Here is a 16,852-nt window from a genome sequence, read left to right as displayed (position 1 = left end):
GTTTTGCCTGCACTATTAATCATGTATGAAACAAATCACACTACTTGTACCACGTTGACTTTGAAAGCAATTAATACTGGCAAATTGAAAAATGCCCAGTAATATAGTATCTTCAGCACATTACCTTCTTATATTGTTTTTAATAAGAAAACAATATTCAAACACAGAGCATCTGATTTCACCTTCCCACTCTGCTTACAATGCTTCTTAACATAATCTAGGCTGACATTTCAGTGTAGTACTGAGGGTGTGTTACATTGTTGGAAGTGCTGTCGTTTGGATAAAATATTAAACTGATGCCCTATCTACCTGTTCGGGCAGATGTATAAGACCCCATGGTTGCCACATTTGCTCACATAACAACAGTGACTTCAAAAGCAATTCATTGGTTATGAAAATGCTTTGGGGCATCCAAGAACATGATACGGTATTAGACAACTGCAAGTTCTTGCTTTCTTTCAATTGTGTAGTGACCAGGCAGAGAGGTATAGAAAATTTAGAGGAGTAGCAGTAAAGATTAGAATGGCTAAGAAGGATTATGAAGAAAGACTGGCAAGGCACATAAAGAAAAGTTGTACAGCATTTATCTCAGAAATGAAAAAGATAATCTCATGGAGGATGAAGGAATGGTGAAGATGAGTACTTTGCCTCAGTTTTCAAAGAAGAGTATGATAGTGAGAATGAAAGGCTTCAAGAGGAGGAAAAGAAGTAACTAGATAGGACAACAATAGGCTAGGAAAAAGTACTGAAAAAATTGGTGGAGCTCTAAGTGAAAGAGGCATTGGGCCCTGGTGGCATGTACTCCAGAATGCTAAAGGTAACACTAAATAATGCTAGAGGAAACAGTAGATACTTTGACCACAATCTTTCACACAGCTTTGGATATGGAAGTTGCACCAAAAGGCTGGATGGTGCCAATGTAACACCACTGTTCAAAAAAGGAGAAAGGGATCAACCAGGTATCTACAGACCAGTTAGCCTAACGACAATAGTGGGTAAGTTTCTAGAGACCATAATAATACAGGATAAAATTAACACTTACTCAAAGGCATGGGTTTATTAAAGATGGCCAACACAGATTTGTAAAAGACAAGTCATTTCTGACAAATTTAATAGGGTTCTTTGAGAACATAGTTCTTGATTAAGGAAATGCAATGGATGTTATGTATTTGGATTTTGAAAGCATTTGAGAAGATGCCTTTCAAAAGATGTCTATCCTAAGGAGGCAGTGGGAGTGATTGCATCAGCAAATTCAAGAAAGAAAAGGATAGGTGTCTCATAGAGGGGTATGACAGTTATTGTGCGTAAGATATTTTCTAGAGACTGGGACCAGCCAGTCAGAACACGATGGCCTTTTCCAGTCCTATACATTTCTATGCTCCTGTGTTCCTATTTCCACTTGTCGGTGATAACTAGAGGCATAAATTTAAATCATCACCAAAGGAACAAAGAGATAGGTTAGAATTGTTTTCACAGAGGGTTGTTAGGACACACAAAACGCCCAATCAGAAGCATTAGTGGAAGACGAATTGATAATAGCTTTTTAAAAGGAAGTGGATAAATATTTGAAAAAGAAAAATTAAAAGGGTATGGTGAAAAAGCAGGGAAATGGGACTAAGTGGTAGCTCTTTCAGAGAGCTGGCACAGGCAATTAGTTGAATGGCGTTCTTACGCTTCTAAATATTTTAAACGGTAGAGCTAAAAAGAAAATCCATAAATACTGAATAACCTTGAATAAAAAGCAGAAAATATTGGAAATGCACAGCAAGTTGGTCAGTTGCTGAAAGAGAAAAAAAGTTAAATTCAGAGCTTTGATGGAAGAGTCACAACCGAAACATGGGGGTGAAAATTGGTTTACGGCAGTACGGCTATGAGCGAATGGGCTCATAGCAAATTGGCAGCCCGTTTTGTACTGTGCCCGAATTGGGCACGGTGTAAAAGGGGCTGCCGATTCACTGTGAGCCCGTTTGGTGATACTGCCGTAGCCAAGTTCACCCCCATTATCTTTCTCTTTCAAATGCTGACTAACCTGTTGTGTATTTCCACAACTTTCCAAATAGGTATTGCTACAAATTGTGTTACAATACAGTAGATGTTTAGGCTTTTTTTGTGTGTGGGGGGGGGGGGTTTCCGTGGATCTTCTGCTAAAGTTCCTGCAGACGAGTAGGAGAACCCCTGTGGAAATTCACCCCTGTGAATTGGTGTACCATGTAATGAAGCAGAAAGATGCAATGTTTTGTTAATAATTCTTCACACAGTAAGTTTGTGATATTATCCAGAACAGCTGGGCGTGGTGGTGTAGTGGTTATGGTCCTGGATTAATAACCTGAGATTGTGAATTCATAATCCCACCGTGGTGAATTATGAAATTAGATTCAATAAATTTGGTAATTTGTGTGTAATTTATAATTTGATGTAAAACCCCAACTGGTTCAATAATGTCCTTTGAATATGGCCTTGCCAGTGTTGCCTGCATTCTGAGAATACATTTTTTAAAACGATCTGGGCGAGACACCAAATGGTTACAGAATGACATTACAAGAAAACTGAAGGGAAAGAAAATAACTTACAGAATGGGTGGGGAAATGGTGAGGAACACTGTTAATAATGTAATGAAAATAATATTACAGTGTGGGTATTATGCATGCAAATAGAAAGAAATCATTTCACTTGTAATATATAGCATGAAAGTGATGTTCCAACTGACCAGAATGTGTTGGCAAAATAGATTTAATAAACTGCACAGAAAGCAATGTGGGAGATGTATGGATGCAGGACTGAATAATCAAATGAAGGAACTTGTCTTCACCATTTAATTTTGGTTCCTCTGTAATGGAGGGCACTACTGCCCTGTAACTTTAATCTCAATGTAAGTTATGGTCTGAATGAAAGCATACAAACTTCTATCCAGCCATTATGTGGGTGTTAGAAGCCTTTTAAGTGATCCACCCATTTGTCCTTTACTATATGTAGAACAGATGTTGCCACAAGAAAACCTTTGTGGATTCAGCACTGTATGACACTGCTACGTGTGAATCATATTGTAATTATATTACTCCTATTTTCTTTTGTCACCAGGAGGCACTGGAGACATATAAGCCAGATTTTATCTCTCGATCACAAAAGCGTATACAACAGCTTGAATTTAAGGCACAGCAGAGGAGAGTCCAGCTGCCCGAGCAACAAAGGAAAAGAATGGGACTGCCAATACAAAACTTGCCATTATCTTCCCCAATTAAAAAACGACAATGCACTGTACCACATCCTCTGAGTGGTAGGTTCTTTCTCAGATTACAGGGAAAAAGCAGAATATTGTATTTGCAAAAGTGGGTGAAGCTTAGAAACTCTCCTCACTTGAGCAAAAATAATTTCATACAGAGAGGTTTGGTTTGTTTCATTTTTAAATTGTCTCTTAGCCTCATTTGGTTTTTTCTGCAGGGTAACATTTTCCCCTAAAGTTTCTTGTGTAACTGACAATTTAGATAGAGCACTTAAGTGTGTGATGTAATACTTAAACTAATCTATAGCTAGCATTGCACGACAGACATCCAGTAATACTTATATATGGAAATGATTCCATTTGGTAGGGTGTGTGAGTGCCTTCATGAGGTAGGTCATCAGTAGTCAGGCCAACATTTTTTGAAGGATTTTGGAAATGTTATTTTAGACACACCCAATCGAATGATATCCAAAATAGGATTTGCTTTCAGCTCTATTTCATGCCACGTATTGGCTTATTAACTTATCATAACTGAAAGCCAGATAGTATATAATAAAAACTGACAATCCTGTCTGAATTGTGAGTCGTAGTAAGTAAGTGTACTTTGGTGCAATTTATGAGAAAGGAGTTTTGCATTTTCACAAGTTAGGAATTGTCACCCCATCAAATCTTCAAGGGTTGGCCTTGTTTTAAATTCATTGCAAGTTCTCCACCAGGATTGAGCCTGCTGAAGGGGTCAAGAAATCCAGCACAGCTGCAGTTTGTAAAGGAGCTGCAGCTTCCATTAAAAGGGGAGGTCATTTTGTTGGCAGCAGGAGTATCATAGGCAGCAAGTGAATCATAGCAGCAAATGTGCATCATTGGAAAGCAACAGCACAGTCCTCACAAAGAACTCCAGCATTCAATGATGCAAGTGTGAAGCTGTTCCTTCAAGGAGGCCTGCCCTGTTTGACACTTAAGGGCATACCTCCCAAAGGAGGAGGTAGCCCAAAAGGTCAACATGATGTCTAATCTTCAGAGAAGCTGGGAGCAGATAAGGAACAAGTTTGCCAGCTTCGGAAGATTGGCCATGGTAAGACCACCCAGCTTTTACTTGTACAAAGTAGATGGGTAAAATTTGGATGTCACAAGGAGTTCCATCTTATACTGTTACACTTTGACTGAGGCTCATTACAAAGTACTCATAGTGTGAAAGCTCTTATCCAACTCAGTATGCATGCCCATACTTCAGAGGGCAAACTTCCTAGCTGTTAATACACTAACATTTGTAAAGGTGAGCCTACGAGCCAAGCTATCAACAAATCCTAGCTGCATGATGCATGTTTATTTACTCACACAAGCTGGGATGCAGCATGGGCAATTGGATGTCATTATGTGTGCTCCCTTCAAACTTACAACTTCAAACAGCTCAAAAATTACTTCTCTGCTTGTAGGACAAATGAGCACACAACAGGAGATTTTGTGACATGATTGTGCCCATGTTGGGAGGAATTTGGGTTTAAAGGTTATAACAATTTATTTGTAGTTGGTCCCTTGAATGAGTTGGGTCGGGAAATATGACCTATTAGTTGTCTAGCTGGCTTCTCAGCTTTACCCTGCTGCTATGTTGTGCAAAAATATGCTTTCTCCTGGGCCAAAGTCCAATTCTCTGCATGCTTCTGGGCTTTACTGTGAGCTCCACCTTTACCACCACTTTCTACTTTTTTTTTAATAGTCATTTTGGGGATATGGGCGTCGCTAGCAAGGCCAGCATTTATTGCCCATCCCTAGTTGCCTATCAGAATGTGGTGGTGAGCCGCCTTCTTGAACTGCTGCAGTCCATGTGGTGAAAGTACTCCCACAATGCTGTTCGATAGGGACTGCCAGGATTTTGACCCAGCGACAATGAAGGAACGCCAATATATGTCCAAGTCAGGATGGTGTGTGACTTGGAGGGGAACCTAGAGGTGTTGGTGTCCCCATGTGTCTGCTGCCCTTGTATTGTCGGCTGGTCTGCTTTCGTTTCAGTACCTGGTCTGCTTCTGCGGGCTCAGTTTTCTGCTCATCTGTTGGGAATTTTTTGCTCTATCCTGAGCTAGTTCTGATCTGTCCTTGCTGATTCCTATCCTGCTCTGGAATCAGCTCCTTTGCTGATGAATGCTGTCTTTGCTAATTTCTGCTTGCCTCCCCTGGCAGCCGGCTCCACTCATCCTTCAGAACTCCTCCGTTACCCTTCACAGGGTTGGACCGGCTCGCAGTGCCTGATTTATGTTCACAAATTTAAATGGGAGGAAAATCGAGGTCTGTAATCTTATGAGTTCCTGACCATTCCTCACCAGCAGCATCCAATCAAGGAATCGGCCCTATTGTACATACAAAAGCTGCTATTATATCTTTTTTGCACCATAAAGACTTGGAAACAAATTAAAATTGCGCGCACAAAGTTAATCTCACCTGGGTTATCACCAGATGGGTTGTCACAGATCGCACTAAGTGGAGGCATGGTGCCTCCCCACTGAGGGAGCGCAGTGGCATTCAAGATACCAAGACCATTCATACATTTTCTAGTGGCCAGACAAGAATTCAGAGTCACATTTATTTCACAAGTCCTGAATTTAATTTGGGCAGCTTGAATGTGCAAATGTAAGTGACTTGGGAGAGAGATTTTTCCAGGGGCAAACACAGAAATATGTGGGGTTGGAAGGGGAGCGGAATAGGGGAATGTGGGTGATGAGGGATGGGAGGAAGTGGACAGAGTGGGCCTTGTCCATGATTGAGACAATGGGTGCAGAGGGGCCACATGAGATGGCAAGGTTGAAGGGATGGCCATGAATATGGGTAGGAGAGTTTATATGGAGGCAATGTATCAGTTGTGGCTCAATGGTAGCACTCTCATCTCTGAGTCAGAAGGTTGAGGATTCAAGCCCCACTCCAGAGACTTGAGCACATAATCTAGGTTTAGACTTAATTGCAGTGTTGAGGGAGGGCTGCACTGTTGAAGTGCCATCTTTCAGATGAGATATGAAACCAAGGACCTGCCTGTGCTTTCAGGTGGATGCAAAAGATCCTATGGCAGTATTCGAAGGAGAGCAGATGAGTTTTCCCAGTGAGCTGGTCAATATTTTTCCCTCAAGCAACAACCTTAAACAGATTATCTGGTCATTTATCTCATTGCTGTTTGTGGGAACTTGCTGTGGGCATATTGGCTGCCACGTTTCCCTACATTACAACAGTGACTACACTTCAGTAGTATGAGAAGCAAAATGCTGCGGATGCTGGAAATCTGAAATAGAAAAAGAAAATGCTGGAAATACTCAGGTCGATAACCTTTCATCAGAACTGGAAGAAGTGAAAGATTTATTAGTTCTTAAGCAAGTACAGAGCTCTGAGCTCCAGTTCTGATGAAAGGTCAGTGACCTGAAAGGTTAACTCTGTTTCTTTCTCCATAGATGCTGCCTGACTTGCTGAGTATTTCCAGCATTTTCTGTGTTTACACTTCAGTAGTACTTCATTGCCAGTGAAGCCCTTTAGGATGTCCTGAAGTCATGAAAGGTGCTATATAAATGCAAGCGCTTTCTTTCTTAGATGTTTAGGGAGCTCAGGAGGGTAATGAAATCGGAGGAGAGACAGCAAAGTGAGTTGAAATGGAGATTGAAATCAGAGAGAATGAGGAATCACTCAGTGCAAAGACTGAGAGAGGAAAGGAGGAAGAATATCTTGGTGACACACTCAGGTGGGGCTTGGGGGGTGGAGAGAGAAGGTAGAGAAGAAGGAGGATTTTAAAGGAGTGGTGAGAGGGGTGGTATTAGGTGAGGTGATCTAAGGAGAAGAAGGGGCCAAAGAAGTAGGGGGAAGAGACCAAGGCTTGTTGATAAGGGCCACACCGCCACCACAGTGGTTTGGGCATGCAAGTGGTGGAAAGAATAGTTTTGCACTTTTGTTAATTTATACCTTCTGTAAAATGGGAGTACTGAAGTTAGTCTGTGAACATGCTCCATCTGAAGGTGTTGAGAAAAAAAAAATCACAATTTACCAAACTAAACAACTTACATTGAATAAGATTTTAATTTGCTGATTCATTGGCAAAAACCTACAAGTGGATCACTGCTTGCCTCTCAATTAGTCTTCCACATTGAACCTAAGTGCAAAAACAGATAAAACAAATGTTTACATATAAAAATTCTCTATATAATAAAACTTTGAACCTGAGTGTAGTTTACAGTTTTTTTTCAACAATTCCTCTTCTACTCAACTGATTCCACCTTTAGAGATAGATTGTTTAGTTTGGTAAATTGTCACTTTTATCAAAATCTTCAGATGGAGCTTGTTTAGAAACTTTCATTTCAAGGTTTAGCAGAACTCCAAAGCAAGAAACAAATTTGCCACCGTGGTTTGCTAGAAGTAACTACAATTACAAGAGTCCTGGAAGAGGACAAGTCAACAAATTTACGATGATTTTTCATTTCAAAAAGTTGCATTCAAAGAGAATACAGAATCGCAATAAATAAATAGTTTTGGTGCTGACATTGTGCACAGATTAACAGATATGTATTGTGAAGAGCAGAATAGAATCCAAACTTAATTCAGAATTTGTGAAATAAATGACAGCAGCAGGGATGTCAGCTCTGATTCAAGAATAATCAACACTTTCAGCAAATTTCCCAACAGAATGTGAAAAAAAAACACAAAAAGTTAAGCATTTGCAATCTTGCTCCTTGTCACTCTGGAAGCTATCCTGTACAGTTGAAAATTACACCGTAGGAAGCCACCCTGGTTGGCATCTCTGCTTCTGTTTGCAAACTATTTGGTTACTGGTTTCATCCAGGATTAGAACCAAACATTCATTACTCAAACCTAAATCTTGTTAAAAAAGGAACAGTTCCCCTACTGAAAAGTAATGATGACAGCACAAGTCTGCAGTCCAGAGTTACCACAAAGGATGTACTGTATTTCATTTAACATTTCAATGACCTACGCCCTAGACTTAGATGTTCACCATATACAATTTTTAGCTTGTGCAGATTGTAAAATTTAGGACCTCATTTTACTGGCAACATACAGCAGCATTCCAATATATCTCATAAAATTAGAAGTGCTGAATAAAATAGAATTGCTGTAATAAAACCATTTGGGGAACCAGAGAAATTGAAAGGTAGTCGTTCCATCTTGCATTGTAAGGATATGTACTGTCAGGCAATTGCTGACCTCTAGCACAGATGCCTTTTTCAAAAAACTCATTATATTCTAGCATTGTTGCACATCTGGGAACCACTGTACCACTTTGTGAAAGCAAATAGATTGAATCCACTGTAAGTTTTATATTAGACATTAATTTGTTAATCTCAAATATAAGTCTCCTAAAAAAAACACATTTATATCAAGATCCCTACTCTTAAGATTGTCTAAGTCAATGCTTAATGAAAAATAACTTCCAGCAAACTTTCAGGATTTTTTTTCTGGTTGTGGTAATTGCAATATAAATGATTTTCGAAAATGCAGCAAAAAAACCCAGATATTTCAAAATTTAAATCAGGCAATGGAATTACGCTTGGCCATGATAAAGGGGGAGAGTGGATCATGAAAAATATGCACTAGGTTAGCACTTTACATGAACTGTAAATTAATTCAAATTTTAGTAGCTGTCACAAATGTAATTTCAAGACAACACAAACTAAAGCATGGACCTGGTAGCACAGTGAGTGTCCGAGCCTACTTGATATAGTTTTTAATAAAAAAAATTATAATCCAGGTAAGAAAAAAATCTTGTTCTTAATGGAGCCATAGACAATGATCAGGGATGTTACGCTGAAAAAAAAATATGGTGGAAAACAGGACACACACACACACACACACCATTCCATCCTAGCTCTCAGGTTTAAAGTGAAATAATGGGCTGGATTCTTCTCCAAGGTCCTGCCCGAAATGGGGCAGAATAACAGTGCAGTATGATGGAAATTCAGATGGTGAGACCTATCGCCAGGTCACTGGCTGACCTGCATTTCACTCTCCCTGCTCCTGACAGGGCTGTGGCTGGCCTCTCCTTCCCTACATGCCGCATGTAAATGGTGGCAGGGAGACAGGGCCCAAATCCCTGGCAAATTTTCCTTGCCTTCATCTGTTACTGCCACTTCCCAGGGCCACCATGAAGAGGGTGGTGGTAGGACACAGGAAGCAGTGGTATTGGTCTTGATGTCCGCCAATGGAGAGGGAAGGCCTCTTCCTCCATTCCTGCTCCCACATACCTTGCTTTATAGACGTTGGCCTCTGCCAAGGTGTACAAGACAGCCAACTCTGCAGATCTTTGGCGTACCCCACCCCTTTAACTGCCTGGCCACCTCTTCTAGTGCTACAGCAGCAGTCCCATTCCAACACCACCAAGATTTCATGGCTGGGCAGTAGTGGGCCCTCTCTTGGTTGTGGAAATGCTTCTAGGAGTCCACTATGCATACCAGATGAACCCCAACCCAGGAAACTGGATTAGAGTTGCTGCAGTGTCGGAGAGTGAGTGGAAATCCCACCCCACCAGGACACTGCTGCTGGGAGGAGAATCCAGGCCTATGAATCATGTCCTAGATAATTAGTGTAAAAAATGTGTTTTTAAAAATTTGATAAAATACAATGCATATTTTTTAAAACACATATATGAAGATTAAGTTGTCAATGGGCAAGTCATAAGTTGTAGAATTATAATGTAAAATAAAAGTTGTTGAAGACTTTAGCAGAACAGGGTTGCCAGCATTTCATCAGGAGGAATGTTACCAATGAAAACACATGGAAGATTTAGAGTTCAATAAATTCTAGGACACTGAAGTGCAATCACTAGATGGCTGAAGTGTATAATTGATTAGAGCTGACACAGTTATGAGTTGAGGTTGGGCTGCCAGTTCTAACATTGGCGATGGGATAGCACCATTTCAAAATGGGTTGTTACAAAAAAAATTACTGCTTCACTGGTCGATTCACTCATATAAAAATGACAGCAATTTTGCAAAAGCTCCTTTCAACATATTATTGCCTGTTTGATTTACGATTTAATTTTTTTTTGTTCTTAGACTCCACTTTATTTGTAGCCTCCATTTTCCTATTTTTATGTTCTTGTACAAACTGTTTGCCTTATTCACATGGGAGGATGAGATGGCCTGGCTACAGATACCTCCATGATTGCAATCAATTCAACTGTATAAATTGATCAATAGGAGATACTCACGTCTGATCAAGCATTTTTTTTTCCATTTGTTTCCTCCCCTGTGACAGATTGCTTATCCATAGTGAATCAAACTCAGATAATCAGGAAGACTCTTCCACAATGGCATATAAACTTGAGTGCCTCTGTTGACTTATTCAGCAGATCCTGCCTTTGAAGCCCTCATTGTCACCAAGTAACTTAGTCTCCCATCCCTGATATTTCCCCAGTACAGAAACAAACTCCATCCCTCAAGACTGAGGGATAAAGACTCGAGCATGCCTGGTGCATAGCTCACCTAATTATTTGCTGCCAGATCTGCCTTGACCATGTCAAGCCATACCACGGGGGTGAATTTCTTCAATATCTCCAGTATTTTAGTGGCACTGGAATAGTGTTGGTAATTTTTCCAGCAGGAAAACTCATGGGCTAGTTAATTCTGGCACTCTTAACAACCTTAAACGGCTTCCCCCGAGTTTCCTTGTGATTCTGGAGCCATTCCTCGATGCGCCCGCCAAGTCGCCGCTGGCCTAATTTACATCGAGTTGCCTGTTAGCCAGTGGCACTTCAGATGGGAGTTTCCTGGACTTACCCCGTTAATGCATTCAGGGCAAATTACACCTGTTTCAATGGTGTGCAGCAGCTGTCAGAATCAGCTGTTAAAGACGGAAGTGGAGGATTCCTGTCCGAGAAGAACCTTTTATTGAAGATCCTTGAAGAAAGGAAGCATTTTTAAAAGTTTTTTTTCCACCTTCTGCCTACAAAACTCCTGCACTCGCTTTTGACTGCTTCTCGGAGGGACAGAACGCCAGCAGATTTTCAACCCACATAGCAGCCCCCCCCACCCCCTCCCCCATCCTCTCCCAGCCCAATATCAGGGCTCCTAAGTTGTAGATATGGCATCCCCTATGGGCACCTATTCTCGTACTTTGTTTTTGGTGCCACCTGAGGGCCAGGATTGCGGGAAGTGGTTGGCTCCTCATGCTGCACAGAAGGGTTATGGGACTAAGGCGACCCTTGTCTCATGGCAACTGGTTCCTGGGATGGAGCTGCTGCTGGCTGCATCTGTGAAGGATGCTCCTAGGGAGCCTGGTCTTGGCTACAACATTCCACTGGCATGGTTCTCTGAGGGAGACGGCTGAAAGCTGGCATGTGCTGCTGTCCTGAGGTATACCAACATCTTGCAGCTGCAACTCCTAGGTGACTTGGTCCTCAACATCCTCTTGACTATCAGCTTCCTCCTCCTGTGCCACCCACTGCTGTGGTGGACTTGCAAGAAGGGAGGATAAAAAGCAAGAATAGATGAGCATCAACCCCTGGAGATTGATGAGGTGGAAGATTGTGGCTGTGCAATGTTTCACCAGGATGCCAGGGCGACAGTGCAGTGCTCAGTCCGTAATCTGCAAGATGGATCCATCCATCAATGCATTTGATTCAAAATCTACATCTTCATTTACAAATCCCTCCATTGTCTCACACAACCCGATCTCTGCAGCTTCCTTCAACTCTATATCCCAGCCATATGTGTCAGTCCTCTAGCTTTGGTCTCCTATGCATCATGCTCCTACTCTGCTTCATCATTGATGAAAATAACTTCAGTCAACTCGACCACACTCTAGAATTCCCTCCCTAAAGCCCTCTGCCTTGTTCATTCCTCCTAACCTTTAAAAGACTCCTTAACCATGCTTATGGTCATTGCACCTTGAAATATTTGCTATGTTAAAGGTGCTATATAAGTAGAAGTTGTTGTTGAGTGACAGGGATCCTTGGGTCTAAAACCAATTATCATCTGCTCAGAGGCAGGCAGAAAATGTATTATTCCATTTTTCAAACTGTACTCCATTATAGTGTAAAATCTGATGTACAAGGTACTTTCTTATGCCGTCTCTTTTTAACTTTTTTAGATAATCTATTTAAACCAAGGGAGAGGATTATTCCAGAGAAAGAAATGCAAATGAGATCCAAAAGGTACATGGAGTTATTTTTTTTTAAGTTTTCAGATGTTTCAAAGACACTTTGAACACAAAATCCTTGCTCAAGCTACCCAATCGGCTTCACAATGGGGTAAACCTTCAGAGATTCTGCTCCTGGCAAAAAAGTCTCACTCAACAGAAACATGGATTGGAGAACTGGGCACTCAGCACAAAAAAATTGCACATTTCTGACTTCGCAATTGCTAATTTTAATGACTTACACTTCTGATTTCCCCAATAAAATTAATCACTAGAAAATGAGAAGTGCCGTGACTCGGTTATGCTTACCTCTGCTCCTAGTTATAAGAACATAAGAACATAAGAAATAGGAGCAGGAGTAGGCTAATCGGCCCCTCGAGCCTGCTCCACCATTCAATAAGATCATGGCTGATCTGATCCTAACCTCAAATCTAAAGAACACAAGAAGTAGGAGCAGGACCCGGCCACTCAGCCCCTGGTTCTCTAATCGATGGTCCTATCGAGCAAAACTCTGTGCCGGGAGTGGAGACTACACAACTTTACTCCAAAGAGTTGTTTTTTTGCTAAGCAAAACTAAATTTAAGGAAAGAATCAATAATCTTGCAGTGAAATATAGTCTCCCTAACCTTAAACAATCAAATCCAGCACATGTACACCATTACATTCTGCAGATTGAGCATAGATGTTTTATTTTTTGAAGGGTATGATGAATAATAAGAAACAGTTCACAATCATGCACAGCAATGACTTTACATGTCTTATTTTGGTGGAAACTGTACATCCCTTTTTTTTATTCAAACAATGTATACTTTTAAAATTACATCCATATTTTATTAAAAGTTACACTTCATCAAATTTGTTCACTTGGACAATAATGTTATCCACCCTCTTCCACACAAACTGTCTTCAGTCACAAACATTCAGATTGATACTCATATCCAAAATATGGTGAGGCAAAAATGAGACAAAGATGTGTGGAAATGTTGATGGGGAAGAGTGAAAAGAGCTGATTCCCTCACCCTCACCACCTGGGCATCCAAAGTGTGCTTGTCCTGAACCTGACCTGAAACCACCCATATTTGCGGGTTCAGGTAATTAGACTTGGCCCAATGGCCAGAAAGTCTCTAGCACTAAGAGTGTTCCTGCTTGCTCTAAAAATAATTTGGTGCTTACCTTTCTTGGCCTCAGAACCTTGTTGCCTGTCTTTCTCAGATACTTCAATCTAAGCTGGGCTGTGTGCTGGGTTAATGTCTACTTGTTCCTAATGGGGATAATTGCTGACATTTAGGGAGGAAAATAAAGCAAGAGGTGTTCCCACCTCATTTGCATCAGATTAGAATACTCCAGACCAAGCATTCCACCTCCATCCTTGGGGGAAACCCTAGATCTCTCCAGGCAACACAAAGAGAGTGGAGACCCATGATGCCAGGTCTCCATTTTTTTCTTTGCTTTGCAGCTGGTAATTGAGTATTCTCCAGGTGCATAGCAAAAGAAAATCTTCCCTGAAATGTTTAAGAAAGTTTAGGCTTAAGTTAACAACTTCACCCATCTATAAAGCTGCTATTTGTTCAGAATAGAATTTTGTGATCCTCTTAGCAGGCTGAAGAAAAAGCCCCAGAAACCTCTCCTGCATTTTATGCAGTCCAAAGCTGTTCAGACCAGTGGACTGAATGGGCATAGCTTATTCTGTGCTGAAGTTCATCCTCTACAATATCAGAGAAATATGGCTGGAATGTCTTTTTGTTGAGTTTCTAATGGTATATCAGCATATGAAATTGACAGGCAGGAAAGAACATCTGGTGCATCAAGCCTGCCCCGCGCCATGATGACCAGAGCATCATGACTAAACATTTCTCCCCACCCCCCCCCACAGCCATGTAATTTCCTGGGAGAGGCAAAAAAAGGGAAAAAAACCCAGGGCCAATTAGGGAAAAAATACTCTGGAAAATTCTTCTCTGACCCCCTCTGGAGATCGAATGATGTAGAATCTATCTGAGGAGTTTAATGGTGGTGGAACTGATTATGAAGGGAATGAGAATTAGTGCAGCCAAAGCACAATTGTATTGGACGTAATTGGGTGTGATGAAGTAATAAAGTGTCATTATATTTATATTGCTTTACTAGTTTTCTATTTTGCAGTTTGATATTCAACTTATGGTGTAAAGGAGAGAGATGAAAATGATATGTGCAGATTCTATACATAGGAAGAGCATTTTCTGATATTTTAAAGATTTAAGAATATTGTAAAATATTATAATGTACTCTTTTACAAAATGCATAGTATTATTAGTAGAGTAATGACTATTTATAGCCGTTAGCTAAGGTAGTAACATCACTGAAGAACAATAAAAAAGCATTAAAGTTATGCTGAGCAAATGTTAGTGTGTGAACGCTTAATGCTAATAAACCGTTCAAGTAAACAGGTTCTGACGTTTTGACAAAAGGTCTTCGACCTGAAATGTTAACTCTGTTTCTATCTCCACAGATGCTGCCTCACTTGCTAAGCTTTTCCAGCATTTTCTGTTTTTATTTCAGATTTCCAGCATCCACAGTATTTGGCTTTTGAAAATAAACAGGTTAATGTCTCCATTAAAATAGAGACAAAGGAATTTCATACAAACATGTTAACCACTAGTACACTAATATCCATTGGCAATGTGGACATGCAAGTCAAACACTATTGTTACCTACAATCAAACATGCATGACAATTCAATAGATTGAACCTGCATTGAAGTAGGAAGCACCTTGAATTATCACCTAAACATACAATCTTGAAAAATTACACTAGTTTTTGATAGGAAAGTGCCTTGGCTATAGATGAATTAAAATGATGCACTGAGATTTATATTAGCAGAACTGAGGCTCCTGCCTTCTCACAGCCTTGGCAAGTGAGATACCACCAGTGAAGAGCCCACTCCTGGGTATAATATTTTACAGATAAATTGCATGACATCATCATTGCTAACAATCAAATGCTAAGACAAATAGCTGAACCTGTTACTCTACTGACTTACTTGAGTGACAGGTAAAGCCCTGAGCCTAGAAACGCCAGCCCATTTTAGGTGTGGAATGGGGGCAATCTGGGCAGGGGGAAGGATATTGGGGCAGAACCCACTTCTTTAGGGTTTCCATCCCTTTCTGGCCACTCTGAGAAATTCAGCTGTGGCGGGGGGAGGCGGGAAGGAATAGGAGTGTCTTCCGCCCACCCACTCCCTTCAAAATGTCATATTTGGAGGTGTGACTGGTGGAATGCTGGGTTTCTTTGGAAATCCCAGCAGTTCCATACATGTTGCATAACGGCAATAAGTGGGGTCCACAGTGCTGTATGCAACGTTAATTGATCTCAGAGAGATCAGTTACCATTAGATTTTTAAAAAATGTGCTGTATTAACATTATGTAATATATAGGGGTTCATGAGGGTTTCCAAAAATTAATTGCAGATTATTTTTTGATCAACCTGTTATATCTCGATTAAACCCTTTGTATGAATGTCATGTTGCATTAATGACATCAATCCCAAACACTTGGCAGCTTTATTGACATTCAATGCTAACACAAAAACTGGGCAAAAGCAGAGCAAATCTCCACATGGGGCAGTTTAGTGCTGCAACATCTTGGAGCATCGATGCAGGCTGGCATTGTGTGGTGGAATGTGCCTCCCCCCACAATCCTCCCCACTGTTTAGTTACTAATTTCAGCTATGCCATTATGTGGAGCCGCTGAATGGAGGGCAGGTGTTTCCCATTTGGGGAGGGAAAATCGGTCATTCTTGCATTCCTCCGAATGACCAATTTTGCAGTACTAGCAAGGGCCTGGGAGCATATCACCTACCCAGGCTCTCAGCCCCAGCTCATGTTTAGTCCAAAGATACCAGAAAGAAGAGAAAATAAGAGGGGTTCATTGCTTTACAAAAAAATAGAACTTCACATAGAACTGAAGCAGCATACATTATGGATGATAATAGATACCAGGGAGTGATTACCAGGGCTGTAATTTAATCTTGCTTTTCACTGTGATGGTTTTAAACCACGCTAGCTCCAATCTTGTGATTTATGCCATCACTTAAACCTTTAGATGAAATTACTACCTTGTAATCACTCCAAGGTATCCATTATTTTCTATATCAATCAAATATCAATTTAAATGAATAATTTACATTTTAAAGGTGCTCAGTTAAAGGCAGAGAAGAAGAAAATTTAGTTTTTGGTTCTGTGTTAAACGTTTCATTAGTTTGGTGAGCATTTGAAACTGTGGACAGGTCACAGTGTATCAATGTAAGCAAACAGCTCCGTCATAAGAACATAAGAAATAGGAGCAGGAGCAGGCCATACGGCCCCGAGCCTGCTCCGCCATTCAATCAGATCATGGCTGATCTTCGACCTCAACTCCACTTTCCCGCCCGATCCCCATATCCCTTGATTCCCCGAGAGTCCAAAAATCTATCCATCTCAGCCTTAAATATATTCAATGACTCAGTATCCACAACCCTCTGTGTGAAGAAATTCCTCCTCATCT

At 40.8% G+C, this 16,852-nt stretch overlaps 1 protein-coding gene across 3 annotated transcripts in view; it reads left to right on the top strand.

Moving 5' to 3' along the window:
• The window catches only part of c21h10orf90 (chromosome 21 C10orf90 homolog), a 138,792-nt gene that overhangs the window by 113,556 nt on the left and 8,384 nt on the right, over positions 1-16,852 (top strand). For all 3 annotated transcript variants that reach the window (XM_068002360.1, XM_068002359.1, XM_068002358.1), the window contains exons 8-9: positions 3,079-3,274; positions 12,287-12,350. In XM_068002360.1, the coding sequence (XP_067858461.1) occupies positions 3,079-3,274; positions 12,287-12,350 (260 nt within the window). The remainder of the gene's footprint in view (positions 1-3,078; positions 3,275-12,286; positions 12,351-16,852) is intronic.

Source organism: Heptranchias perlo, chromosome 21 (assembly GCF_035084215.1).
Source record: "Heptranchias perlo isolate sHepPer1 chromosome 21, sHepPer1.hap1, whole genome shotgun sequence".
Classification (NCBI taxonomy): domain Eukaryota; kingdom Metazoa; phylum Chordata; class Chondrichthyes; order Hexanchiformes; family Hexanchidae; genus Heptranchias; species Heptranchias perlo.
The sequence above is the reverse complement of the archived record's forward strand: the minus strand, read 5'-3'. Positions and strand labels throughout refer to the sequence as shown.